The following is a 27,981-nucleotide window of genomic DNA, read 5'->3' on the forward strand; positions in this document are numbered from 1 at the left end:
AAGTAATTATTACAATTACAAATTACCAGGAAAAGTAATTAAATTACAGTAATTTAATTACTGTAATTGAATTACTACCCAAGTATACTGGTGTCTGAAGAAACACTTACGGTGACGAAAGTTTCTTACTAGACGATTTTAGTAGGTCGTTACGATGACTCCAATAACGATACCCCATGTACTACGCCGCCGCCTTTGCCCATGCATCGTACCGTTATCGGGTATCGTTAGTGGGGCTATCGGAGGTATCCGAACGACCACCGACACCCCCGCGACAGAGAGACAGTGTATCACGTCATCTGGCGGAAATCGAGAAACCACTTTTTTGGACGCGGTAAACAGATTAGCTTACCGTTGTCCGATTTCAAAGTTAGGAGGGATTTTCAGAAATAGTCCACGAGAACATGGCAAACAACGAAGCCCCCGAGTATGTGGAGACGCAGGGCGTAGGCTGCCACGGAAAAGGGCCTCATCATTTTTTTTTCTTATTCAAATTTCGCAAAAGTCGTTTAACAATTCTTGAATCAGATAATGGCAAACTCTAGAAACTTTGGCATATAGTCCTGACCGCTAGTGCTATATTTGGGCGCAACCTGTGCGTTCAGCGATGCATAGTTTTGCAGTGAAAAAGAAATACTAAACTGCTATTCTAGTCACCCTGCATGTATGCCCTGTGTCCTGTCCTTCCCCAGCCTCGGGGTTTTCTGTGTGGGTAACAAGTTACGGCAGCAAGGTTTGTGCCAAATACAAAACAAAAGTATCTAAGATACTAAATACCCATTTGAAAATGTATTAAGAATAATATTTAAGTTACTTTTCCTACTAATTGTCTTGGGTAGAGTACAAATACTTTGAAAAAGTAATTGAATTACATTCGAAGATACTCGGCTAGCAGATTGCAAGCTGGTAATCTAAGGGTAAAAACTCAGGAGGTGGCGCTGTATTGTAATGATTTCGCTGAAAATCACGTTTTGGTGTGATCTTTGAGACTTTCAAGAAGCGACTTTGCTGCTGCAATCGAAGTTTACTTTGAAATAATTCGGGATATGCTACATAATGGGTTCCGAAGGATTTTAGGAACGAGGAGGACTCACGTATTGTAGGCATGGCAACTGGCGTGCTTTCGTTTGGTGCCAGGCTCGGCTCATGACGCATTGCGCAATAAGTTCGTAATATGCCTTGACACAATTCGGTAGATGTGACACATAGCCCGGCATTGCCTATCCCTAACAGCCGAACTATAGAAGCTGATCAGGCAGCCAAACGTGATGATAAGTACGCGAGTGAATGACAAACGTGCAACGCACAGGAGAAACATCGGCTGACAGCAGCCTCTGTCGCTGATCAACATTTGAGAGCCAGTATTTTGTCTCCACAGCCAAGGGTAAACTGTCAAACATTTCCTTCGATCCGCAGGCAGGAACCGTCAAAAAAATATTTAAAAAGTCAGGAAGGCAACTCGAGTAACATGAGACTGTTCACGAAATTGCTTTCAATCCTCGCTTCATCTGGCGGAAAGCTTGGTTGGAGGATTCTGAGAATGAAACAATGGGCGCATTACACTTTTGAACCAGCTTAAGAGTCAAACGGTAAGCCACAATAGGCACACAAGGAGCTTTGCCGAAGCTCAATCTAGGTAGCTGCAGCTCAATAAAGGTAGCAGGATCTAGCTTCCTTGGCCGAAACGCTCACTTGAAAACGTGCTCGCACATTTTCATACCCAAATCTCCTGAACCGGTGATTTCCGAAAATGGTTCATTATGAAAACAGTTCATTATGGACAACCATCCAAGATATATTTTAAGCCCTTTTAATGAAACTGTTTTTCATCAAGATTCTTAGAGAAGTTCTTATCCGCTCGTTTTTCGAATATTCAGTTCAGTTCACCATAAAGAACCCTTATGAGTTCTTTGAAAATATTTTTATGAAAAACTCTTCTTTATAAAGAAACCCTAAGGAGTTATTTCAAGTACCTTTTCCAATAATTCAGTTCTTTCTGAGGCACACTTGAAGAGATTTGGAACTAGAGACGACGGATAAAAAAGGGGCAGTACACAAAACGTCTAAATTAGAGGTGTGTTCTGGGTTAGTCTTTTATTATGTTGTCCCCCGTTTCAAAACTCTGCCAAAGGTGTCTCATAAAGTTTCACTTATTAAAAAATAGCTTAAAAACCCTTTAACAAATTTCCCTTCATAATTTGACGCTTCAGAAACCCAATAAAACGCCTTAGCATTTTTAATATCTCATATACGACAAAAAACAGGTTCGGAACAATAGGGCTTCTGTTCTGGTTCTCTACCCCTATTGAAAAATTGCTGGCTTTGATGGTGCTTCAGGAGCGCATTTATAATTGCTGCTTATGTCAAGATCAGGTATAGAGGTATAGGGCAATATATGTAAGGAAAACAAGAGGTGCCCTAGAATATTCAACTTGTCACTGACCACAGGTGAAATGAAAAGAGAAGATACAGTTACCGGGAAGCATAGTGACGTTTCTTGGATATTATTAGAACAAAACTGGATGCACAAGTAATATGTTCGTCTGCTTAAAATGTAAAAATTCTGTTTTTCTGAAATGACACACTTGAAGGACTCATAAGCGTTGACTTTTGTCCATGCAACTTTGACCTATTTCTATGTAACACCAAGGACTTTCAAACTCCGCAAATATTACATAGTGTCCCTAAAAGTGTAACGTCTAAAAAAAATGTTCATGACGAAAAGGAGAACTCTTGTGCACTGAGGTTGGAACGTTTATAAAAAAAATCAAGCCACCTTGCACAGCCGCAGCTTAATATTTAATTTTTGCCAGAAGCTGAAAATTAAATGCGCATGCGTGGCTTTACTAAGCTAATATTTTTATCTGTTAGTATTCCAGTAAAAATATGATAGTCTTAACACTTAACATGCTAGATTCGAGAGAAGTAAAAGCATTATGAGAGTAAAAATTGTCACACATTCTCCAATTAAAATACAACTGCTACGTTTTATGAGATTGAGCTTTTGCTGCAGCTGGAAGGTAAATTATTGCTGGTCTGATTATCAGAACAATGTAATATTATTTCGTTTACAGTTACCAGTTATGAAATTGTACTATATTGTAAACAAACTAAACAACACTGTGAGGCTGAAAATCTCATTAAGTTCAAGCTTCGATGACCTTAGTGATAAACAACTGCTTATAAAAACCCTTTCAGTAGTATTATCCGACGCTTTAAATCATTGGCCATTTCGACTTTGAGAAAATAGTGTCCAATTTTGTTTTTACTTTTAATTTTATATGTGGCACAAATGTGGCACACAAAACAAAAAAATTGTCTTTTTTGTGACCATGCTTCAATTACGCCTAACAGGTGAATACAAAAATCAACATTAAAAAAAGTTCTGATTACTTTCTCGTTGAGGTATACTTTATAGTCCGTCCGCAATTTTATCTTGGGGATGGGGTGGGGCGAGATAAATACCCATGTTTTGAGGCAGAAAAATAGGGAGGCCAGCAAAACAGAATACTCTTCGTCGGTTCCACAACCCTCCTTATGACGCAATTTTCAAACTCGTATGCATATATTCCTGGCATAACCCCATCTCGAACCCAGGCGAAGGGCAAAAAGGTGTCGCAAGTAAACAGTTTCAAACACAGATAACCTGCTTGTTAGCTGAATTTAAGCAGTGTTATTAGTCTGGTTTGTACCCTCGCTGGTTTCTGTAATATGCAATTAAATTGAATCACCTTTAAGCCTCCTCCCCCCCTTTTCTTGAGTGCAGTGTAGTGTTGCAACTACACTGACCCCAGTCAGAGATGAACCTGAAGCTATAAAATAATTAGCTTTATTTAACTGTTTTGTGCATTATTAAAAACATTGTTCTTAAGATCTAGAGGTAAAAGATGTTAAAATTATTCATTATTGAAATACAGAGGGCTAGGTACAGCTCAATCTCTTCAGTTATGGTCTTTCCAGTGATGAAAACCTTCCTTGCCCGGGACGTTTCATCTTTTGTTAAGCAGAAGCTCCACATTTGGCGCAACCTTGGAGCACTCAACAACCACAGCCTTCCATGAACTGCGATGTCATTGTCATTATCTTTGGCTATGATGTGGAACCTAAAATATACAGCACCAAACATATCTAATAAAATTCAATGTTTAAAGTTTGTTCAATATGAAATCTTATGAACTCTATTTTATGTTATGCAAGAAATTGTAATGTAAACCCTTGATGCTAGTGATAAATAGATAAGTTATATGCTCACAATACTGTAGTAATAAATAAGGTTCTGCAGTAGAACTAAATACATTGTGTGTCTCCACGTATAGCAATAGACCGAGTGGACCACTAAAGTATCTGATATATATATTTAAAGGTAGGAAGTAACACATTTCCAAGGTACATTTAGCTGAAAAACTATTTTTGAGAACAGCCCCATGGGTTCTTCCAGGTTAGTTTTACATTTTCTCATTATATCACTGAGTCGGGTTGCAAAAAACTTACCTCAGACTTACACTTTTAGATAAAATAACGGGGGGGGGGGGGGGGGGTTTTACTTCCCTCTTTCTCACTACCTTATTTCGCATTGTTTCGCTCAACGTCCTGAAGACGTGTAAGCAGTGACCCCTCTTTTTCACCTCGTAGATAAGGTGTGCCACAGGAAATACTACAATGGGTGTTACCACTGACTAGGGCTACAGTGAGTCTGCTGCAATACTTATACTGAGCTAGGATACAAGCAATACCAATGCCAGAAAAAAAGCAAAGCGTCTTCTTAACCTTGGCGTTTAGTTTAGTCGACCAGGAAGGAGTAGCCCGATTGGAAAGCACACATGGCATCGTCTAGTTGTGAACGATTTGATGTTCTGGAAAAAAACTAAAGAAGAAAAGATCGCTTACCGTTTGCAATATGAGTAGAAAGCAGAGTTGCCAATCTCCGCGGTCGTTTCTTTTCCGAATTTTATTTAAAAAATTCCTTAGATTTCCCTAGATCTTCAGCAAATCTGTTAATGTGCGTCAATGGGAAGATCATCGTTATGGAGTAGCTCCAGAATAGATTCCTCCTGTAGTTGGGTGGCCATTTAAAGGTTAAATTTTCTTCGTTATTACCTTTTTACATAATTAATCTTTGTTACTTCGGCCTTGTGTGACCCACCAAAATCGCTGTTGTTATCTCTCGAAATCATCTCTGTTCCTGACAATATACAAAGAGGCCTTTTTCCCACTGCACTCGGCCGGCACGAGGAGGAAAAAGGAAACCAAAACCCTCTGAAACCTATTAAAAGTCAATCCCTAGATTTGAATAGGTTCCCCTTTGCCCCTAAACGATGACGGAAATCCCTAGATCCAGGGAATACATTTTAAGGTTGGCAGCACTGGTGGAAGGATCCCCAATGCCCAATGCCTATAACATTTTTCTCAGAATGTCGTCCGCCACGGCTGCTACAAACTTTGTTCGGTCCCCATTTTACTGAGGTTAATGGAGCAGTTTACTCATTCCATCGGGCCTTTGTAAACAGCAAGTAAAATTCTAGAAGCCGATATCTTTCTGGCTATAAATACCTTGCAACTTCCAAACACAAAGTTGGAGCTTTTGTCACAAAGATAAGCCAAATTTGACAGGCCAAGGAATCTGAGATATTCGTGAATTTAAAAATATAAAATTCCAATTTAAAATTCGGTTCATTGCCTTACCTGTATTTTTTTTAGCTGTTCAATTAGATTCTTCAGCTTTACTCAAAATTTTATAATAAAGAGCAATTCCTCAACTATTCTCTCTGCCAAGTTTAGAAAGATGTCTCCATCAACCTCTTCATCTCTGAAAAAACATAAAACATGGTATACATAACGTATACCACATATCATAACATGTAATTTGGGAGAAGGGTGAAGACAATGATGAGGCAGTTGCATGCACCCTAGTCACAGTCAGGTTACAACAGTGACCTGGCCGCCAGAAAACCACACTGCGTTCTATCATCATCATAACATACATATTCACACACGAAGTGAAACAATGGGGATATACGAGAGAAGCTTGCAATAATCATAATACCACTAAGCTATGGAATGCCCGAATAAATCCACAGATGCATCAGCAGCGTCCAAAATGTTTCAGACCCTCGTCAATCGGGAACCCCAGTCCCACAACTATTTTAGTCAATGCTGCACTGCTTCTGGAGATCGGGCGTTCCGCAGCTTCTTGGTATTATGCGTACAACGTTGGAAGTCAGGAAAACATTGTGTTACTGATTCCATATTCACACTGAAAAAACAATCAATCTACCTTCGGCTCGATACAATGATAATGATATCATTTTCTGCTGTATGAGTCACACTTTCTATGAGTCCCTATATGCTGGTCCTTTCACACACTAAAAACAAATGTTGGTATATACGTCGCCTTTATATATTTATATGGACGGAGCGGCAAAACTGATTGATAAACCCGCATATGTGCATTGTGGTCGCGATATTTGAACAAGAGGGAGCCAGTTTCAACATTCATTCTTGTTAACGAATCAAACGAGAAATATACCCTCCGCGGCAAATTTGCAAAAAATAAAGGGCCCCAGAAAAGAAGAAAAAATGTTGTTTTTAAACAGTCTGGTTCAAATATGCCCAACAAATTTTTTTTTTTTTTTTTGCGAAAAAATTAATTTTTTTAGAGCAATAATGACGGCGCGAGACGCGATTTAGTTGGTAGACACCTCCTTTCCACTTGTTTTCTCTCGCGGCATTTCAGGCGCGTGGAGAAGAGGTGGATCGGCTTCGCCTTCACGTTGAGGTGGAAAGATCGAATGACCATCTCGTTATGCGAATGACCATTCCGTGACGTCATGGACTTTGCGCGCGGAATTTCAAATAAATCACTCGCCGTCCATATTGCTCTAAAAAATTTTTTCCCGTAAAATTTATTTTTTGACACGCGTGTCCCAACCAGACTGCTTAAAAAAAACTTTTTTTTTTCTTTTCAGGGCCTTTTAATGTCTTATGCTTGAAGGGGGGAAAACGCGTAAAGGTCATATCGTTTTTTAAAGCTTACTGAAAGAAATTTGGGGGAAAATGAACGCGACTTATACACTGGAAAATGCGTTAATTCTTAGAAAACCATAGAAATAGAAGTCTTTTTTTCTAAAAAAAGAACTGGTCTTAAACTTTTGGGGATAGCAGGACACATGTTTTCTTGGTACGAGAGCACAGAGTTGTGACAATACCTGAATTATCCACAAACGTAACTTAAGTCTCACTGTGGGCTATCTCCACTTGCTTTTGAGATGACTATGAGGTAACAACGGAAACACTTCACTAGCGTTCGCTAATGCTGGGGTCTCACAGGACCATGACAAGTCTCCTCAAATTCCGAAAACTCCGGTTGTACTCCTGCGCCACGAAACATGTGCAAATTTCCGCATTGCACAAAAACGTTTTGTTAAAAATTCACTTGCACTTATAAGGTTGGATAACACCACAAATCAAAACAGCTTTGCTTGCCGCCTTGCACCCAGTACAGCCGTGGCCACCGATACGCAGAGGCGCCGATACTTGCACTCACTCCCCTTTGCAGCTGAAACCACCTCACACAACTAAAACCATAAGAGCAATAGTAGGGGCTTTGCTTACCTTCAGACTTGGAATCTCTGAGAGAAGTCTCCAAAGTTATCTTCGGTCAGCCAATCTGACACGTTTCGAGCCATCAAGCGATCAACTCCAGTGGTTTCACCGTTCGAACCGCTTACACTGCTTCCATTTCGAACGCACCGAAGAAGATACTTTTTTCAAATACTTCTACGTTTCAAACTTCAACCGTTTCAAATTCTTTAACTGCCTCAATTCAAAAGCGCTTCTCAGTGACGTCATCCTTTTTGTTTGAGAAGCATTTGATTCTCTACCGGTAGTTAGTTATAAACCGACAGGCGGGCTTGACGACACGCGGGCTTGACGTCACGGTGCTGCGGCGGCGCCGCGATCGCGCCGGAGTCGGGTGGTGTAGGCAAAAGGGAGCGCGTTTTGCAGGGGCGTCATAGCATGTCAGCATGCCGCGAAGTTGTGTTGCCGTTAATTGCACAAAAAGGTACAAAAAAAGTAGCGGGGTGAGTTTTCGCACGTTCCCGGCAGGCTCTGAAAGGCACAGAAGGTGGATAATATCCATTGATCGAAAAGAATGGTCGCTTCGCGTGAACGACCGTTTGTGCGGCAAGCACTTTCTCGAAGGCAAGTGCGGATTCCATTTCAATTTCCGTCCCGAGGCTTGCTTATGTGCAGGGGAACCGTCGTCTGATCGAGAGCACCCGGATTTTGTTCCCACGGTGTTCGAGCACAAAGCACCGGCCAAGCGCTTGTAGCGTGCATTCTATGATTCACATGCCGGGACAACCATGCCGGCGCAAGAGCTTGGGCTCGCAGAGCTCGAGCTACGAGGACCGACTGCGAGACCACGGGCGATTCTATAAATGCTTTTCTTATCGTAACGGTCGGTCGGCCAATTCTTGTGTCTCTACACGCTCTTCGGAGGCTCGCTACGCCCGTGCTACCAGGCAGAAGGGGATCGGCGACAGAACGGCAGTGTTGTAGGCGTTACCGAAAAAAAGTAACGAAATACGTTACTCTTTACTTGCAAATAAAGGGTACGCGTTACCGAGATACGCTGCTTAAAAATAAAAGGAACGGGTTACCGATAAAAAAAAACGCACGTAACTTCTGCGTTACTTTTTAAATTATGATTTAACACTTTTTACTGTTTTGACAATACAGGCATGCATAAGCTCATATACCAAGAAACATTATGTTCATAGAGAAACTGAACATAATTGCTTCATGTCTTTTTAAGGTTTTACCAAAATACTCACGAGAAAAAACGCAAAGAAAAACGAAGAAAACTGAGAAATTCACGTGGCTTCACGCCTAAAAGCACGGAAAATATTGAAGTGTAATTTCTTTAAGACTTGGGAAGAAGTAGTAACAAGTAACGTGACTACGTTACTGGAAATAGTAACGTAAGTATGTTACCCATTACTCTGTCGAAAAAGTAACGAGCAGGCTACTATACGTTACCGAAAAAAGTAACGCGTTCCTGGTAGCGCCGTTACTTGTAACGTGTTACCGCCAAGACTGCAGAACGGACAAAGCGTTACCGTTTGTCATGCCTTGTGGTCATGACGGTAGGGAAAGTATCATACCTTGACTTGAAGACGCTGTGTGCATTTAATCAATTAATAAATACACTTCCGCACACCCACAGTCTGCTGATCCCGCCGGCAGTGCAGAAGCCAACTCAAAATAATTGTAGGCCTCGAGAGACTTGAACGCCTGCACCGTGTCGGCCGTCAACTGGCTTGGCGAAAAAAACTAGATAAACGACGAAGTGAGCCGTCGACTTCGGTGGTAGCAACTTCACGTTGGACGTCCAGCAGGCCTTGTTTGCGGCGAACGGATCCTCGAAGGTAGCACCGTCCACGCACAGTTCGTTTCGATACCGCTGCCATTCAAGCTCGGGTAGCGAGCTGAAATAGTGGGGCATAGCTAGGGCTCCGTGTTTTCGGAGCTTATTTTTCGTCAGATTCGGAGGCTGTTTTTCGGAGTTTATTTTTTGCCGAAGATTCGGAGTTGATTGCAGTTTATATTTGTTTGATTCCCAATTCTCCAAAATTTGGAGTTTAATTTCGCAGTGTTTCCTATTGAAAATAAAGATGTAAATAATAACCGGATGTAAACGTGTGCCCAATAAAAGAATAAAACGCGCTTGTATCGATTAAAATTTCTTCAGTTGACTTTGACGTTCGTGTCATTGCCATTGGCAATATTATTTGTCCCACGACAAAAGTCGCACACAAGTGTTGCTTCGATAAACGTCGATACCTTAAAATCAATAAACTCCCGGGGGTAGTTGCTGCGAAGCTCGTAGTCATCCCATCCTATCCAATCAATCTATCCCGCGGCCGCGCGAGGTGGAGTGGTCAAAGGGGCGATGCAACAATTTTTGTACTTTGCGCAAATACCGCTTAGAACGGATCCCTGACATTAATGACCGAATTGACCAACATTTTACCGGGGGATGTTTTTCGGAGTTTTACGGAGTTATCCGAAAACACGGAGACCTAGGCATAGCATACAACATACGTTGTCAAAACATACGACGCACAAATAAAGCTAGAAGAGTTCCTACAACGTCAACAACGAGCGCACGCCACACAACGCAATGGCGAAAACACGGAGAGCCGGGCCGCTCTTGCCCACATAGCTTCCGCGCATGCGCGGCCTTCCGGCCGTGTTGGTCAACAGAGCCATTCCGCCGTGTCGGTCTATAGGTTACAAATAAAACTTAATAACAAAAGACTTCCAGCCTTTCCACTCTGGGGAAGAAGAAAGACCAGGGGAGCTGTACAGTGGAAAGTAATGGCCGGCCGCAAGTCGGCAAGCCAGAGTGGAAAGGCTGCCGCCATCTATGAGCAATAGCGGCAATCAGATACGTGGCTTGCAGCCGTCGCTCCAAGATGGCGGTAGGTGTCCAGAGTTCGGTGTATTCATTTCTTTGCGGGGTACACGCTCCTGGGGAAACTAGCCCTGAACAGCTCCGCTGTAAAAAGAAGACGTAACCATATTTCTGACAACGATTCTTGTTCGAGCCTTGGGTCGAGTCTTCGGTCGAGTCAAATCAAGTAACTGGAGTGTCAATGGTGTCCGCTGTCACTGGGTCACATCTTGCGAACGTCGCGAAACTGCCTAGCTTGCGAACGACACCTGTCACCCTGCTCGCTTCTCTCTTTGTGGCTCGGTTGCTCCGAGCAACCGAGAGATAAGATTACGAAGAATTAACCTTCTCTAACGAATGAATTCTTCATTGCCTTTCTAGAGCGCCAAGGGTCGCAGGCGAAGCCATTTTTCACGAGCTAAAAGAGTTCTTCGGGCGTCAAAAAAAATTTTCAAGAACGGATTTTTGTTTATATAGAGTGTAGGATTGGGCATTCGCAGACGTTTTGTTGTTCGACAAAACTGTTCCATGCTTTGCGGCCGTTTCGGAACGGCGAGGCATAGATGCGCACTTCGGTGGTTCCATCGGTGGTCCCGCGATGAACCAAGATCGCTGGTCACGCTATGATACACGCAAAGAAGTAGAAAAACATAACCTGTAAGGCGTGTATCGAGCTCTTTTCTAGCTTACTTTACAAAAAAAAAAAAAAAAAGAAACACAGGAATCGCGCATTGTATAAAAAATATTAAAGGTAAAAAAGCGCTCGATCATCTTCAACTCGTTGCGGTGAAACAAACACGTCTAACCTTTCAACTGCTTTCTTAATCTGCTTTTCTGTCGTTCTTCTTGCTCGTTCGTTCTCTCTGGACCACCAATGTCAACGCTCGGGATAGGCAGCGTTCGGCTCCCACCTTTATCCCCCCCTGGTTAGCGTGTAGCAAACAAATCACGTGTGTGTTGGAAGTCACCCTATTGGCAAGCTCCAGCGAATCTAAAGGGCGCTACAAAAACTAAATATGGCGGTCGAATGTGTGATTGTTTTCACCGTGGCCATTGTAGTTCAGCGAGATCGATCGACACCTTTGCTGCACAAAATAACTTAGGCATCGACTTCAAACTTCAAATAACGATCCCGTTTGTTTTTTGCTGTTTTTGTGTAAAAAGAAACAAAAAAAAAACACGGGAAACCAATCAAGCATCTGAAAACTTCAAATGGCTTCAAATCGCCCAACGTGAAGATTAAAAAAAAAGAGCACCAATGTGGTAGAAATGGTGATATTTCACCCTGGGCACTGCGGTTCAGCAAAATCGACCAGTCTTCCAACACAAAAAAAAAAAAAAAAATTAATAAACTGTTTTTTTTTTTTACAATGCACGCGTGGCAATTTAATATTTAAGAACACCAATTGGCTGCCTGGTCACGCAACATTAAAATAAAATATAACCATTACCGAGACCACATCAATATGCAGCTAGCAGTACGTAATCCATCGATATATACTAAACAAGGCACCGCTGAGTTTCATTATTTATTCGATGTCGTGGGCGTTGATCGTCAACAAACCGTCCAATAAATGACGATAAAGGGCGATCCACACACTTGCGCCGAGGCCGACCCAGTGCGAGGGTTGCCATGGCAACAGCTGCATCGTCTCCCACAAAACCGGTTTTTACCCCGTTTTGTTAGTGCCAACGTTACTAAAACACTCACTTGGGAAACTCCCATAGAGACAGCTTTGAAAAGTGGCCCCAATCACCATTTCTCCCGCAGCGGTCACTCGAAGAACTGCACGTGACTTCACGTTTGGCTTAAGGAACAGATACAGCGGTAGCAGTTACAGGGGTCTCCCCGGCAGATGCGCCGCGTTCAACTACCGACGTTAAAATGCACCTAGGTCAGGACGTGCTACCTGAAAGGCCCGCTGAGGCATGGTTGTATGAAAACAATATTAATTGTTCCGCAAAACCTTGCGAACTAAAGATGATAAAAACATCACGCGCCCATCGTTTGGTACTAAACTCCAATAAATTTCATACAAAAAGAGTCTTTTCCGTTTGTTTTTACGCAAAAACAGGCTTTCAAAAAGCTTGAGGTGACCACAGTACAGACAAACGAAAAAGAGTGGCGCTGTTGTCGCATTTAGCTCGGTCTCGGTGGACGCCAGCGGCCCAGGTTTCGACGGCGAGTTTCCCAACTGAGTGTTTTAGTAACGTTGGTTAGAGCCGAAGCAGCTGTTGCCATAGCAACCCTCCCACTCGGTCGGACTCGACGCACGAGTGTGAGCCAGCCTTAAGGCCGGTTCACACATTTGCGTCGATACCTTGGCGCTGCGTTACGTCGTGCAGTATACCGCGCCTCCTGATTGGCTCGTCGTAAGAGTCGCCATAGCAACCCTTTGAGCGGTACGAAACATCTCATGAGTCGAACGAACAAACCGGGCGTGGTTCAACGGTATCTCATGTCACGGGTGAAACCAGTTAAACATGGAAAGAAGGAGAAATAGAAAAGACAGCCGACCACTGGACTACCAACTATTTGAATAAATCGTCCTTCTATTGTACTAGTTCTCATGCGTATACCATTGCTTTCGTGTTTTAGAGCGCAGCTCTTAGGCGCCCGTTTCCGGCTTGAGCGGCGTCGCCGTCGCCGTCGCCGTTGGCGTCGCCGTCGGCGTAACCGCGCGGTGCATTATGGGTAAATTTCCCCGCTAAATCTAGCGGAAAAGTTCCCCGCTAAATCTAGCGGAAAAATTTCCCCGCTAAATCTAGCGGAAAAAATTTCCCCGCTAAATCTAGCGGAAAAAATTTCCCCGCTAAATCTAGCGGAAAACTTTCCCCGCTAAATCTAGCGGAAAAAATTTCCCCGCTAAATCTAGCGGAAAAAATTTCCCCGCTAAATCTAGCGGAAAAATTTCCCCGCTAAATCTAGCGGAAAAAATTTCCCCGCTAAATTTAGCGGAAAACTTTCCCCGCTAAATCTAGCGGAAAACATTTCCCCGCTAAATCTAGCGGAAAAATTTTTATCACGTGACCCGGGGGGTCACGTGACCTGGGGAGTCACGTGACACCCCGAGGTCACGTGACCCCCTCCCGAGGTCACGTGACCTCTGAGGGGGCACGTGTTTGCCTTCACGTGACCCCACCAAGGTCACGTGCCCTCGGGAGGGGGGGTCACGTGACCCCCCCCCCCCCGAGAACACGTGTCCCTCAGTACCCTCCCCTCCTCCTCCTCAAGAGCTGCGCTCCAATTCGGCGTTACAGGGAGTTGTAAACGGCTTTCACTTTTTATTTACTTTATCATGAATCGTGTTGCCCCCTTTTTTCTATTTCTGCTCAGCAGGAAGGGCGCCCTGCAGAAAGAGCTTTTCTTGAGGGTGCGGGGTTATTGAGGCGGAACTTACATACTTTTTTTTTCTTCGTCAATAGCCAAGGCCTCCAAGATCTCCCTTCCAAGCTGGTTTTTTATGGGGCCCTATAATATGTCTTTACTTAAGCTTTGCTTTGCATTTGCAAGTTCCACAGTGCCTAAGCGTAACGTTAGGCACCTTCTAGGGAATCTTAAGATTCTACCTGTCGACGGTAGTGGCCCATCAAGATCACCAGTATGTGCAGAAGAGTAGCGTTTGCATTGGCTCCCAAGTGGCTGCACATCTATGCAAACCCTTTTTTGCGAAGTGTGGAAAAGCCACCCAGGACACCATAAAAGATGCACGCATAGGGGTTATCTTTAGTTACGTAGACGACTTTCTTATTTTGGGCACCACAGAAGTCAATGACCAAGCCAATGGACGCCTTAATCACCTTGAGACAATGCCCCCCAAAAAAGCTGCATGGGCCTCACCTTCACTTATGAGACTCCAGTGGATAAATCAATCTGGTTTCTTGATTTGGCGTTGCAATTCCAAGAAGGGCATGTCTGTTTTCTTCACTATGTATCCGAGAGTTTTTTTCCCTCTAAATCCCGACATTAAAACAAATATTAAGCAAGGAGTGGCCATCGCAGCCCTCTCCGCAAGCCTAAAGAAGACCCGCCCACATCAAGTCCAACGAAGCTTTGATACCCTGAATTCTCGACTTTACAATGCTGGGTATCCAAGACCCTTATTGGCCTCCATTTGTGAGAAAATATGCCGCACTCTCAAGAGAAACAATGTCCATAGTGAAGAACCAGCATGGAAACCCAAGAATCGCTTTGCAGTGGTTCCCTATATTCATGGGGTCACGCACAAAATAAAAAAAAATATAGCGAACCGTCAGAACGTTCAAGTTTTGTGCCCGGCACCCAATAAGGCTTATTCCTTATGCCGCTAACTCGCTCAGTCCCAAACAGACAAGAAACATCAGTGTGACACCAGGCACAGAACAAACTACGTTTGTTGTGTGCCTGGTGTCACAGCTTAAGGAAGCACGCATCATAGGGCATTATAAAAACCAGCTTGCGAGAGATATTTGGGGGCCTTGACTATAGAGGAAGAAATAAACTGTGTGAGCTCCGCCTCAATAACCCTGCATTCTAAAGATAAGCTCCTTCCGCAGGGCGCCCTTCCCGCCGACTAGAAATAGAAGGAAGGAGCAACACGATTCAGGATAAACAGAAAAAAAAAAAGTAAAAGCAAAGGGTTACGCATAAGAACTAGAAGAGGAGGACGATTTATTAAAATAGCAGGTAGTCCAGCGGTCGACTGTCTTTTCTGTTTCTCCTTCCTTCCTTGTTCAGGTGGTTGCACCCGTGATGTATAATAATTAGGGTGTGTACTTTCCGGTGTTTATTTGTGAGAAAAATCGGCGAATGTTTTTCGGTGTTTATTCATTTTCAAAACACCGGTGTATTTCGGTGGAACGTCTCACGACGAGGCTAAAATCGGCGATTATCGGTGAAAAAAAAGCGATTGATCAGAGACAGAGAGTTCCAATTTTATTCACATAGTTCATACACTTCTTCTCTAGGAAGCAACTATTTCTAACACTTTGTTATTATAGTAGATGCAAGCATACTTTCATGCTTGCATCTACACGCAAGGAACGTGCTGCCGTCATGGCAGCACGTTCCTTGCGGTTCGCAACCCGCAATTATGAAAACGCACGCTCCTGTACGACACGGACGTGGGCAGTGTCTTCCAGGAACCACAGCAACCTCTGAATACATGGCTTGCACCAACATCACTTGGCCAGACACAATGAGGAAAAGGCACGTGAGAGCCTACCCTCCACTGTGTTAATTTTTCCACAAAAGGGGGCCATGGGAGACACAATAGGGGAAAGGCGTATGAGAGCTTAGCTTCCACTGCGTTCACTAGACGCTTTTGACCCCCAGAAAGGAGGGCGGACTGACGCCACCTGCAAGCCATGTATAAACACTGGAAGAATGCAGGATCCACGAGATAACACGTTTGACGAACCTCTACGGGGAATGGGTTTCGCTAGGCCGGAAACTAGCAACGACCGGTGTTTTTCGGTTTTAACCAGGGCGAAAATATTCAACCACCGGTGTTTTTCGGTTTTAACCAATTTTATATTTTAGTCACCGACGGATGTTTATCGTTGTTTTTCGGTTAAAACCGGAAAATGCACACCGTAATAATAACCAACTAGCTCAACTCATCCCCGTAATGAAATATCTGATGGCTTGTGATTATTGTCCACTAATTTGTTTAATTTCATTTATTTACATATTATCGGTAAATACATACGACCAACCATTGATCATTGCAATGCCATCATGTAACTATGAATAGCTCTAAATAAGTTCGAGATCATGCACATAAATGGTGGCTGATCGTGGGGCCGCTATCACTGTTTGCTTTGCGCGCGGGCAGTACGTTCAAACGTCGCGCTAATATTCCGTCCGTTTGCACTGATTCGAAACCGACTGAGCATGATAATCCGTCCCAACTTATAACACTTTTTCATACGTCCAGTAGCATAATTTCAAGTCGTTAAGTCCTTTATACTTTGTGGGCCGTACCGAGTGGACTTAAAACATCTGTATGCAGAAGCTATAACGGTCAGTAACCGCTTTGACCATTACGTTTCTGCAATCGTCATACACAATATATATTTTTAAAAAACCTGAACCAAATGAAACTGTCAACCCCTAATTGAACGTACAAGGAAAGCAACGCCGGTTGCTAAGGAAAAAGTTATGGGCGCCCTGGGGCCCTAAACTCGTGAAACACAAAGTTTGAGCCGATATTTCGCGAAGCGCGCCGATTCGACGTCGGCGAAAAAAGCGCGAAGTCATCATCGCGATAGGCCAATCGGTGCGCTCCGTCAACTTCGGCCCCAACTTTGAGTTTCACGAGTTTAGCGACCCTGCAGATCTAAGTGAGTGGCCGATACGCGCGCCTCTCGCGGCGGCGTCGCGCGTACTCATCGGGAAGCGACCTCGGCAGTCGCAGCTCGACTGCAGTGGTAAACCGGTGGGCGTTTCAAGGTAGACATGCCTGCTTGGTCTACCACATTGGCCAAAGTGCGGGAGCAGCTTGACCGGCGGTGGAGCTCTACCGCTCTCCCTACGCAGATTTAAAAGTGGCCGCACGCGGCGCTGTTCTCTAGGTGATCAGTAGGCCTCCTAGCGGACGCAGGGTGCCCATACTATGGTCCCTTCAGCGTTGTTGAGCAGGAGAAAGGGAGGGGGAGAGGAGGGCGTTGCGCATCACGTTGCTTCTGCTTATTATACCAAAGTCCGATACAAGCTGAGAATGTGTTAAATAGACACCTCCGCATTCCAGCCACGGCACTGATTCACTTCACCAAGAAAGGTAACAGCCGTGACGAGTTACTTGACGTCAATGCGTGGTGCGCCTACGTACCGTACTATTTCCGCTTTGCGGACTACACTGGCTGGCGGAAATGACACCGTAGGAAAAACTTCTGGCGCATTCTTAAATATAGCACCACGTAATATCACCTCTGTCGAAGTTCGTGAGCGTTGCCAACGTGCTGCGAGTCAACACAGGCAAAACCGATCACCCTCTTGGTGTTTCGGAGGCTGGCCGCCGGGCATCTGGAACTTGGATTAGCTTTTTTCTGGGTTGCCCTAGCGCTGCCAGGTACGGCGGCATAACCGTTTTTATTAACTCTTACTTGCCCTCGTGCAATATAATAATAAATAATAGTAAATAATAATAATAATATTAATAATAACTAATATGCTCTCATGTTCAAATTATACGTAATAAGTAAACGTCAACGGGTCTGCTTTGAGAAAAAAAAATATGTCCAGTGAACATCAAAGGCTCAGTCGAGAGTCTGCACTTGTTCTGTGTAGTTATTTATTCTCTGCCGTTGTTGTTTCCGCGCTGTCTTTTATATCTACTTCTAGAATAAAACGGTTAACAGTTTTTTAATGTTTTTTTTTTCTAAACGAAAAAAAGTTTTAATACACGTGCGGTGGCATATGGTGTCACGCACGAGAAGCTCAGTAACAACGTAAAAACCGTCACTACAAATGCACAGTCCAGAGGCAGAAGCATGATGTCTTTCCACAATACACTTAGAATTACAGTTGCACACTATCTCTCTCTCTCTCTATTTCTCTGTCTCTTTCTCTCTCTCTCTATCTTTGTTTATTTCTTTATCTGTTCGTTTTTCTTTTTCCTTTTTTTCTTTTCCTCCTCTTTTACCTGCCTTTTTTTTTTAATGTTCGCGTTTCTTTTAGCTTCCGATCCTTCCTCCCCATCCTCTTCCGCCTCGTACGGCATCACGAGGGCTCATCCACCCGCCGACAACAAACGCAGTTCCCTTGAAACGCGATATCTTTCGTCCTGCGGTGAGAAGGGACAGGGTATCTCTCGCTATCCGCGCTTGTTTGCGCATACACTTCGACCAGGACAGAACCCCCTCCCCTCCTTTCCCTCAAGTATGGCGGCGTCTAGGCTTGCACAAACATTGCGAGCGGTCGTGTTACTCCATCCGTGCGAGACGAGATCGCACCAAGCGACGAAATCTACTCCCTACCGATAATGTGTGCGTGTTTCGACGGGCGTGTGTCTGTGTGTGTCAGCTTGTGCCGATTGGCTTTGGCCATTAGGAAAAGGCCAGCTGTCCTACCGGCCACCGGCCGTGGACGACGCGAGAGAACGGTTCCGTGCGGCTAAGCGCTTTCTCCGAAACGGGAAACACTCCCACGCACACGCGCCAGCCCTTCGGGGATGAACCGCAGTAGCCGGGAATTTCGGGAGTGTGTACACAGTCTCCGTCGGGATTCTCAGCAACGTTTTAAGCGTACAAACGGGAACACATTTCCCGAATTTCAAAACGATCGTAGCGCTTCCTGAGTCTCTTCTCATTCAGCTTCGAGAATGATGTCCCGAGAGTGCCGGATCGAAGCCTAAAATATTGGGGACGTTTAGCAAACCGTTACCGCGTTCCGCGTACCGCACTACCGGAACCCAGGCGCGCGCTTAAAAGCATGATTCAAAGGCTCCGATAGTGCGGTACACGGGACACGGTAACGGTTTGCTAAACGTCCCTATAGGCGTATGCTGTTCATTTAAATTCGTTTCGTTTTAACCCGGATCGGGTTAGGTTTACGCTGTCCAGCGGATACGCACCTGGTAAGCAGCGTTTAGGTGCAGAGGCCATAGTTCTGAATTTGTTCGGCGTCAACCACGGGAGTTCAACGAGACGCACGGATTGGTCTCGAGCCGCGTCAGCGTTCGGCTGAGATTGAGTTCTCACCAATGGAACACGAGTCTCAGCCAAACGAAGACGCAGCATTCGTCTCCAATCTACTCCCCGCGTTCGCCTTTTTAGGCAACGTAGAAAATTCAACAACGGTACGGTCTTGTACCCTACAGACGTGTCAGCTCGTTCGAGCAACTTTCGCAGCTTCGGAACACTGTGGAAAGTACGCAATCATTGACAAACATTGCCCGGTAAACTTGAAGCCAAATAAAGGGTGGTCGGCAAGTTTTTTTTTTTTTTTTTTTTTTTTTTTTTTTTTAATACAATGCTTTGTATGTCTGTTAAAGATCATTCTTGCGGGGTCGATAGTAAGATCTCGTAGCTGACGCAAAATTTACACTGAAGTAAGACAAATCTAAACGTCTTGACATAATCTGCCTTCATCTTATTAACTTCTACCACTTCGATATTTGACACTTTGCGTCTAGGCAATTTTCAGTGCGTGTTTTTGAATCTACTTTCAAGGCTTTGTTTTCGAACTACCAGGCGCTGTGAATATCTTATTCGCTCGAGAAGGCTGCCGAGCAAACTTTCCGCCACAGTTTTTTCTTCGAGCCGCTAGGTGCAGCTGATTTCGCTGGAGTCATCAATACGTATATAGACCACTCCACAAACGGGCTTTTGACCGATGCAAAGTTTAGCGGCCGTGCGTATGGCGCGTGCTTTCTTCGCGTTTTGAAATGAGGACCCTGCGCGTGCTTGGGGGGGGGGGGGGGGGGGGGGGGAGGGAGGGGGGGGGGGAGGGAGGGGGGGTTTGCTCTGAGGCTACTTTGCTTTTTCAAACATCAAAACGGTATAGATAAGCAGGAAAAAAATTGGTACTATTGTACCCTCTCTCTACTTACCTTCAGTCGTAGCCCGAGCGATTCCTTGGTTACAGATAATGCTACGTAAAAAAAATGAAATAAAACCAAAAGTTTTGAACTATTATCGGCCTAAAGAGTCGGAAAACCCGAATACAGTGCCGTGTCTAATTGCGAGGGATCCCTCGGTCCCACTCGTCAATTCTGTTCCCACGTCCGGTGTCTCCTCCTCCCCCTCTTTTTAATTAATGTTTATCGTATTTTCACCACCCTCGCCACCCTGGTCCCGACCTTCTTCCAAATGTTATCCTTAGAAAGAAAAACATTAGCCATCATTGGACGGAACAAACTTCACGGCGTTCAGCACTGACAAAAAAAAAATGTAGATGAGTAAGATCAAAGCGATGGCAAGAGGCGCAGGAACTCGAGCAAAACAATAAAAAAATAAGAATATGAAAAAAGAGTATTTTTTAAGAAATCGAGGTGAAAAAAAAAAAGAGCGAAAGAGCGAAAGAGAGAGAAAGAAAGTTTTGAACAAAGAAAGATAATGGACGTACCGTTTTTTTCTGAGAGCGTTATTAAAACCCCGCTGGTCTCCAAGATATACCCCGGGGGTTCTGCCATTCAAGAACATCACGCTCCGACAGGCAGGCCAAAAACACTCGCCTGATAAATAAAAAAAAATTATATATAAGTATTCAGTATAACAAAAAAAAAAAACAGGTTGTAAGGGGAGGAACCGCGGTCCTGTTTCGTGTCGCTTCGGGGAAGGGGACGAAAAGGGGAGGGGGGGAGGCAGTTTGTTCGCATTTGTCGTTTAAACTTACTGCGTTTTTATTTGATCTTAAAGACAAAAGAATATTAATATATTTGTATTTCTCCGCGTATCTTTTCTTCTTCTCGTCTTATTTGTCTTTGGGGCAGGTGTTCCGAACAGAGAGCAGCAGCCTCACGGGGGTATACCGCATGAGCAAAAAAAAAAGAAGCTAAGCGACGGCTAAACGAGCACCACCGTCATTTCCAACGTTAATTAACGAAGACGCTTTTTTTTTTTTTTTTTGCGCACATCGTAATTCTTTTATTTAGTTTCATTATATACAGTTTAAAGGCACAAAGAAGGCTAACGCGCCAAGGACCACAAAGCTGAAAGGAAATAGACGTGGAGTTACAGGTGTCAACTATCGGGTACAACGTATTCATTTCGTCTCAATTAATACGAGTAATCTATCAGAACGCGCCCGAGCCGCGCCGCTGGTACACATCCTACACAAAAGACACGGTGCTTCGTGCAGACAAGATGGCGGAATTATCTGCGCCTCACTCACTGTTCGCAGCCCGTTTGCTTCGTACGCCTCACGCATCTTTCAAACGTGTCTGCAGAATTTTTTTTTGTGCGTGTGCGTGTGTGCATGGAACACGCCTAAACACTGTCTGTATAACGTATTATAGTGGGTTACAAGTGAAGAAGGTAGGAGAAGCTCCTCCCACAAGCGTGATGCGCCCGTTTCGAATCCCTCCGCAGTCGAAAAAGAGTTCACTGGAAACGCTCCTTGTTCCGCTTCAATGGATAGATAATAGCCACAGAGTGGTGCCAACTTGTCTTCGACCCCCACTTTTCAAGAAAGCGACCTTTGTATTCATCGGAGAGAAAACCGAGCCCCTGAAAGCAGCCCTTGTATCCATCGGATGGGGGAGCTCATCCCCGAGAGTCGTATTTGTTTCCGTCGGAGAGGGAAAACTCTAATCTCCCTCTCGTGGCTTCCACAATGCTAAGTCAAGGTCGAAAAATAGAGCAAATATGTACACAAAGGCAAGACCCTCCTCGGGCGTTGGCCGCGACGTCACGGAAACGACGAGACGCTATTAGATGCGGAGGTGGCGGAGGGACATATGATTCTCGTTGAGGGGAATTTGCCGCTATCTTCTTAACCTGTAACTTACAATAGCAGTGTCAAACGCCCACCATCATGGTTTGGTCGTGTCTTTGCTCCTGTTCTATTGTCGCCGATCCAATTATAAACAAACGAAGGCCTAGTGGGACGCGCTTTTGACGATACTCGATCGGTTCCTTTACTTGGTAGCGGATCGTCTGCGTCAGCACTTGAGCTGAAATAAAGTTGGCTCAATCTATCTCAGACGGCACAGACGTTGCGTTGAACCATTTCTGATTTTTTTAAAGAATTTAAAAGAAAATTCATGCTTTTTTTTACTCCGTGGTTTTTAACTTTTTTCCTCAAATATTTTCGACAAAAGAAACATTGTTATTGCGTGAACGTGGTTTTAAAGGGGCCCTCCGGAGCGTTCTGCGATGGTCTATTTATGGCGGCAACTTAATCTACAGGCCCTAGGGATCCTAAAAGTCATAAAATTACGGTCATGCACGGCGGATTTCCCTACTAAAATTGCTATCAAAGTCCCCGGCACGCCCCCTTTTTGAGATGACCCCGGAAAACGGGAGGGGCATCTCTTTACGCGTCAGCCAATAGCAAGCGAAGGAGTCCGGCGTCACTGCGCGCCACCAACGCGGCCGACCGCCGACCCGCGGAGGATTCTCTCGAACACGCGCGGACCATCGTCAAGGAGCCCGGACTTTGTGCTCGGCAGTCGTCGTTCGTCGCATCGCACCGTCGCGCTGCTACTGCAATACGCAGTCGCATTCCCCACATGGCAAGGACAAGTTTGAGTCGTTGACGTGGAAGGATCGCAAAGCTGGCTTCGGAGTCGGGATCCACGGGAAGAAGGAACACGTGTCCCGCAAACGCACGCCTGCAGACGCCCCGGGAAGCAGACGAGCTGACGCGCCGACGCATCACCCCCTAGCAACAAGCATCCGGCAAGAATACGTAGTTCGCTGGTTTAGAAGCGATAATTGCGGACTATGTTTCCCGCACCACAATCAGTTTACGTTTTTTTTTTTTTTTTTTTTTTTTTTTTATTAACTTTAATTTACAACAAGCTTTAAAACTGTTGCAATAATAACGTTCGCATTCACCGCGAGATGTAGCATTTCCATTGGTCAAGTTTTAGCGATGGGCAGGGAATGGGGGATCGTCTTCCAAGAGGAAATAGTCCCGATATATTTCTTCTGCCATCTGCTTAATAAACGGTTTTGTAACCTTAAAATTTGTATACATATTAACTTGCACCTGCTACGCCATATAACAACATAAACAGACGATCGCAGAAAGCTCCGGAGGGCCTCTTTAGCTTTTAAAATGGGAGTAATACTAAGCACCAATCAAAAACTAAGTAAAAAATTTTTTTTTCAAACGCTTTACAATGTGTTTTATAAATATTCGAACAACTTTAGCTTACTATGTTGTGATAATGATGCAAACTTTATTGTTAAAATAGTTTTTTTTTTTTTTTTTTAATTCAACAATATTCACTAAAATTAGCACCTTATTATTTTTTTTAACTGTCGCTTTGCCGCTGGTAATTGTAACTTTTTGATGCTGGAAGTTCTGTAGAGGTATTACATATGAAAAATGTCGGAAACCGTATAACCAAAAACTTAACAAAACCAAAAAAAAAATCTAAATTCGTAAAAAAAAGTTTGTTTTGCTGCAAAAATAAACGTTTATTCTACCATGAGGTGGCCGAAGGAAAAACGCGAAACGTAACGACTTTAGGAGAACAATTTATTGTTCTTCGTATCTAATAGTTAAATCAAAATAGTTTTTTTGTTTTTTTTAAGCGGGGAAAAAAAATACTGAAGTCAGCTCCCGCGTCGCAATTGGACCGGTTTCTTAGCTCCTCCTCACCGCACAGTACGCCACTGTCAACATTGTAGCCGGACGAAACGCACGAGTGTTAGTCTTAGCAGAGTGTGTACCGCAGGCAGTCGCAGAAAAGCTGCGTTGTCGCATAGATATTTATAGAGAAAAGGTTTGCTTCTGCTTCCGTGGCTTTCCAATAGCTACATTAGGTGACCGGCGTGCAGAGTGTCTACACTCTATAGACCAGGTAGATGCTGAAAAGTTCCGTTGTCGTACAGATATTCATGGGAAAATGTTTGCCTCTGCTTCCGTGGCTTTCAAATCCCTGCAATAGGTGACCGGTGTTTGAACCGGAAGTTTCGTCATCCGAAGCGAGGCGTCACATGACTTCACGCTTTCGGTTCGTCCGGTGCCGGTCGTGGTTCGTATTTAGCTGTAAACAGTGACTGTATACGGAAGGCAAATGCGAGTCAAGAATGCGCTTGCGCAGAACCCTCTGCGGAAATCACATTCCCGACCAGAAATTGTCTTGCGTGCGCGCAGAGCTCTCGTGTCAGTTGGCGGGCTATGCGGTGAAGAGGCGCTAACAAGCAATCCCAAGTTTCGAAGCCGGAGCTCGACTTCAGTATGTTTTTTTCCTCGATTTAGACAAAAAATATTTCGAATTAAAGTTTCAAAAATGAAAGACAGTAAACTCTTCTTATAAAGCCCTTTTTTTCGTATTTTTACTTGGACTACCTGAGGGTAAAATGGACGCCTGTTTAGGCCGCAAAAAATTTTTGTTTTTACACATTTAGAATTGTTTTGTTTATTAAGTATTTTGTTTTACAGCTTCGAATGTTTTTCGTTTGCAATACAACTACAGGGCTTCCAAACAAAAAAGTTTTAATTACCAGGCGTAAAGCTATAATTAAATAAAATTTGAGAAAAGTGGTAGTGTTCGTGCATTTCGCTGAATTAAAGAAAATATATTTTAACAATAAATCATCAATCAGCAACAATAATCATCACAACATAGCAAGCCAAAAGCAGTTTGAATTTCATAAAATAAATTGTGAAGCGTGTCGAAAACATTTTGATTTTTATAAAATTATTGACTGATGCCTCGTTTTACGCACATTTCAGAAATTCAAACAACGCTCACGCCATAAAAAAAAAAAAAAAAAACATTTTTTCGGCGAAAATATTTTAGGAAAACGTCAAGGACCTTAGGATAAAAAGCCAGGAATTTCCCTTTAAAAATCAGAAATGGTCGAGCGCAGCGCCTGGAACGTTTGAGATGGAATGACCCTCGATTTTCATAGCAGAGGGCTCTGGTCCTAGTTTTCCACCCCCCTTTTAGCTTTACGTCCTTCGTAATTCTTCCTTGCGTGTTAATGAGCCCCCGAAGGATTTAAAAACTGCTAAAGTCAAGGAAGTTTAAAGAAACACAAGACGTGGCAAGTCTCGATCACGTCATTACTACTCCTCCAGTCAATTAAATTGCGGTATTTTCTGATAAAAACGTCGAAGAACGAATTACGAGGCAACAAGTGTAAACATAATAGGCTACGCCCTTAAGCTGTCGGTGAGAAGCATGCTTAGAGGGTTCTCCATAACGTTTCTTGCTCGTAAGGTGCGTACTGAGAGAGCGAGAAAAATATTCGCGGACTCTTATTCATACATGTCTCCAGTGTAAATTAAATTAACTAACGTATTCGTTACACATGAACTGTCTGAAAGCTCTGTCAAGCGTTTGTAGAGTTTCCCAGCGAAGCCTCTACCTTGGGAGATATTAAGCTCACAAGTCACAAACCTCATGTCTAGTGACGGCATGTATGCGCTTTTTCTGGCATCTCAGTAAAGTACGCTTATTTGATCAATTTTATTCTCACTAACAGCTTGAGGAACGCGGGGAGGTGACCTATTATGTCCTCCGGCCATTCATTTTTCCCGTCGTGTGTTCGACTGTTTCCGTGGCCCAGTGCTGCCCGAGGAAGGTCCGGTCATGGAAGGATTTCAGCTGCGCTACCAAGTGGGCGACCCCGTCAACGTGACCTGTTACTCCAGGCCCTCAAAGCCCATGGCCTCCCTCAAGTGGACTGTCAACAACAAGGAAGTACGTGTGTACTCCGTGAATTTAATTCCTATCGTGTCCTATAGACCTACTAACTAATCTGCGCTTAGAGTATGGAGACTTCGCTCCCCGATTATCTTGTGAACGCCGCCATTTTTTGTGCGTAATTCAAAGCGAGAGCTATTGGCGATTGTTACGATAAAAAAAAAAAAACGACTTTGCGAGCTTTAGGTAATGTGTCAGGAAGCTGTGCCGATATTGTTTTGAGTGGTCGTGGGATGTTTTAACGGTTCTGGGGTCTTCGGACGATTAAAACTGTTGGTGTCCTGGAGTGAAATCGCGAAAGAAGAACCCGTTTCCTGCGATTCCAGAGAACGCGTCACATAACTGCCAATGATAATTTTAAAAACCAGAATGGGTGAAGCGCCGTCACTTTAAAGCGTTCCCTATTTATTGGCTCTGATCTGTCATATTGCCTGTTGAACAGAAATGAGGTATTGTGCTCCTGTTGGAAAGTTTTAGAAAATTGCGAAAGGAAAACAGAAAGTCTATAGTCTGTAGACATCAGGAAGGTAAGGCGAGGGTAAGACGGGGCGGAGAGGAAAGCGCAGACGACGCTAAAGAGAGAAGGATGCTACCCCTTCTCTTCTTCAGCGTTCCGTTTTTCCTCCTCCCCGGCCCGTCTTACCCTCGCCCTACCTTCTTGACTTCCAACAGACTGTAGTCGCGAAGACAATTTTCAGAGGAACGCCCAATATGATATCTTATGGTGAATTCCACTGGCAGATCTCGAGCGCTCCAAAAGCGCTCCATTTGGAGCGCGCATATTCCGCTCGCAGATCTGGCTCAAGTTGGTCATCTTCCGCTCGTAGATATCTGGCAGCGCCCGCTCCACGGAGCGCCCCAAACTCCGCCGAACTTGCTCTGCGGGGTTTCACAGATCTCTCCGGAAGTTGACAGAGCGGCCCACGTGATTTCCGTCTAAATCGGCGGTGCCCATGCGCGGCGAGGTTGGAGAGATCGGCGGGCCGGTCGGGGGTCGGGTCGTGGAGTTGGATCTGTTCGGGTGCGTCGGTTGTTTACTCTGGATTGTGACGGCTCGAACGCTTCTACCTCGCGTAGATCAGGGATAAAAAGCCGGGAATGTGGAGCGTGGCAAATCGTAAGCGCTGATTCTGTGATCGCGAGAGGAAGAACGAGAAAAGGAACGACAGAAAAGCCGCAGGCAGCCGCAAGGTTAGGCCTATTCATTCTGCAGCCAGTGATTGTTTACCTTTTTGCACTGCATTCCGTCGGCGTTTTCCCGTGAAATAAAGCAAGAAGTGGTTAGGCAACGACCGCGCAAGTGATGGTTTGTTACCTCTGTGTTTATTAAAGTCGTACTAGAAATCTGAACTCCACCGCTGGCAATCGCTGTCCGTGCCCCGCCGCTTCGAGGCGGCCGAAAGGTATGTGACGGTGCCGAACGCGGACGTCTTCGTTATTTGTGACATGGGCGCCGTGGTACGTATAATTTCGCCCGGTTTGTGTCGCGTGTCATTTCAGAAGTTAGACAGTGACAGTCGTCACTGGTCGTCGTAAAGATTAGCCGGCTGAGGCGTTGGTGGGATTGGTCAAGTTCGAGGCAGCGGCCATTTTGTACGGCGGAGGGAGAAAAGGTGGGAAGGGGTGTGGGGGAGGACGCTCCAAAAATGCAAGTTTATCTTCCCCTCGTCGATTCGGAGCGGGTCCCACGGAGCGGAATTTTGCCTCCCTCGCGGATTTCGGAAAGCGCTCCAGATCTGCGAGTGGAATTCACCATTAGAGACTTTTTTAATAATTCTACTTTTTATATTAACACTTTAAAAACATGATTTTTTTATTACGTCGGAAAAGCCTTTTTGCTACCCAAAGTCATGTAATACATGTAGAAATGAGATCTTTAGTGGACATCAATTAATGGAATTATATGATATTAATCATAGTACTTCCTTCTGACTCGAGAGTCGCAGTGTCTCAGCAACGTGAGTAGCCGATGCCAGGAAGGTCGCAGTTGAAGCTTGTAGTGAAAATGCTCTTAATAAGTGCAATGCTTCTCAAACTTAACACCACCTATCAGTTACCCGAATATAAATATATTACCGGCAATTCAAATATACATTCGCAACTGCAGCAGCTGGAATGTCTGTCCCAACCTGAGTTGGGGTCAGGAGTCGTAATTTAATTGCGTCGTTCGACCGGTAGAACCCGAAATTGCTCAAAAGGTGAACAAATCTA

General features: G+C 44.4%; 1 protein-coding gene across 1 annotated transcript in view; it reads left to right on the forward strand.

Moving 5' to 3' along the window:
- The window catches only part of LOC121048457, a 98,811-nt gene that overhangs the window by 25,316 nt on the left and 45,514 nt on the right, over positions 1–27,981 (forward strand). The window contains exon 3 of the mRNA XM_042294286.1: positions 25,634–25,767. Coding sequence (XP_042150220.1) covers positions 25,634–25,767 — 134 coding nt within the window. The remainder of the gene's footprint in view (positions 1–25,633; positions 25,768–27,981) is intronic.

Source organism: Ixodes scapularis, unplaced genomic scaffold, assembly GCF_016920785.2.
Source record: "Ixodes scapularis isolate PalLabHiFi unplaced genomic scaffold, ASM1692078v2 PGA_scaffold5__190_contigs__length_132052651, whole genome shotgun sequence".
NCBI lineage: Eukaryota > Metazoa > Arthropoda > Arachnida > Ixodida > Ixodidae > Ixodes > Ixodes scapularis.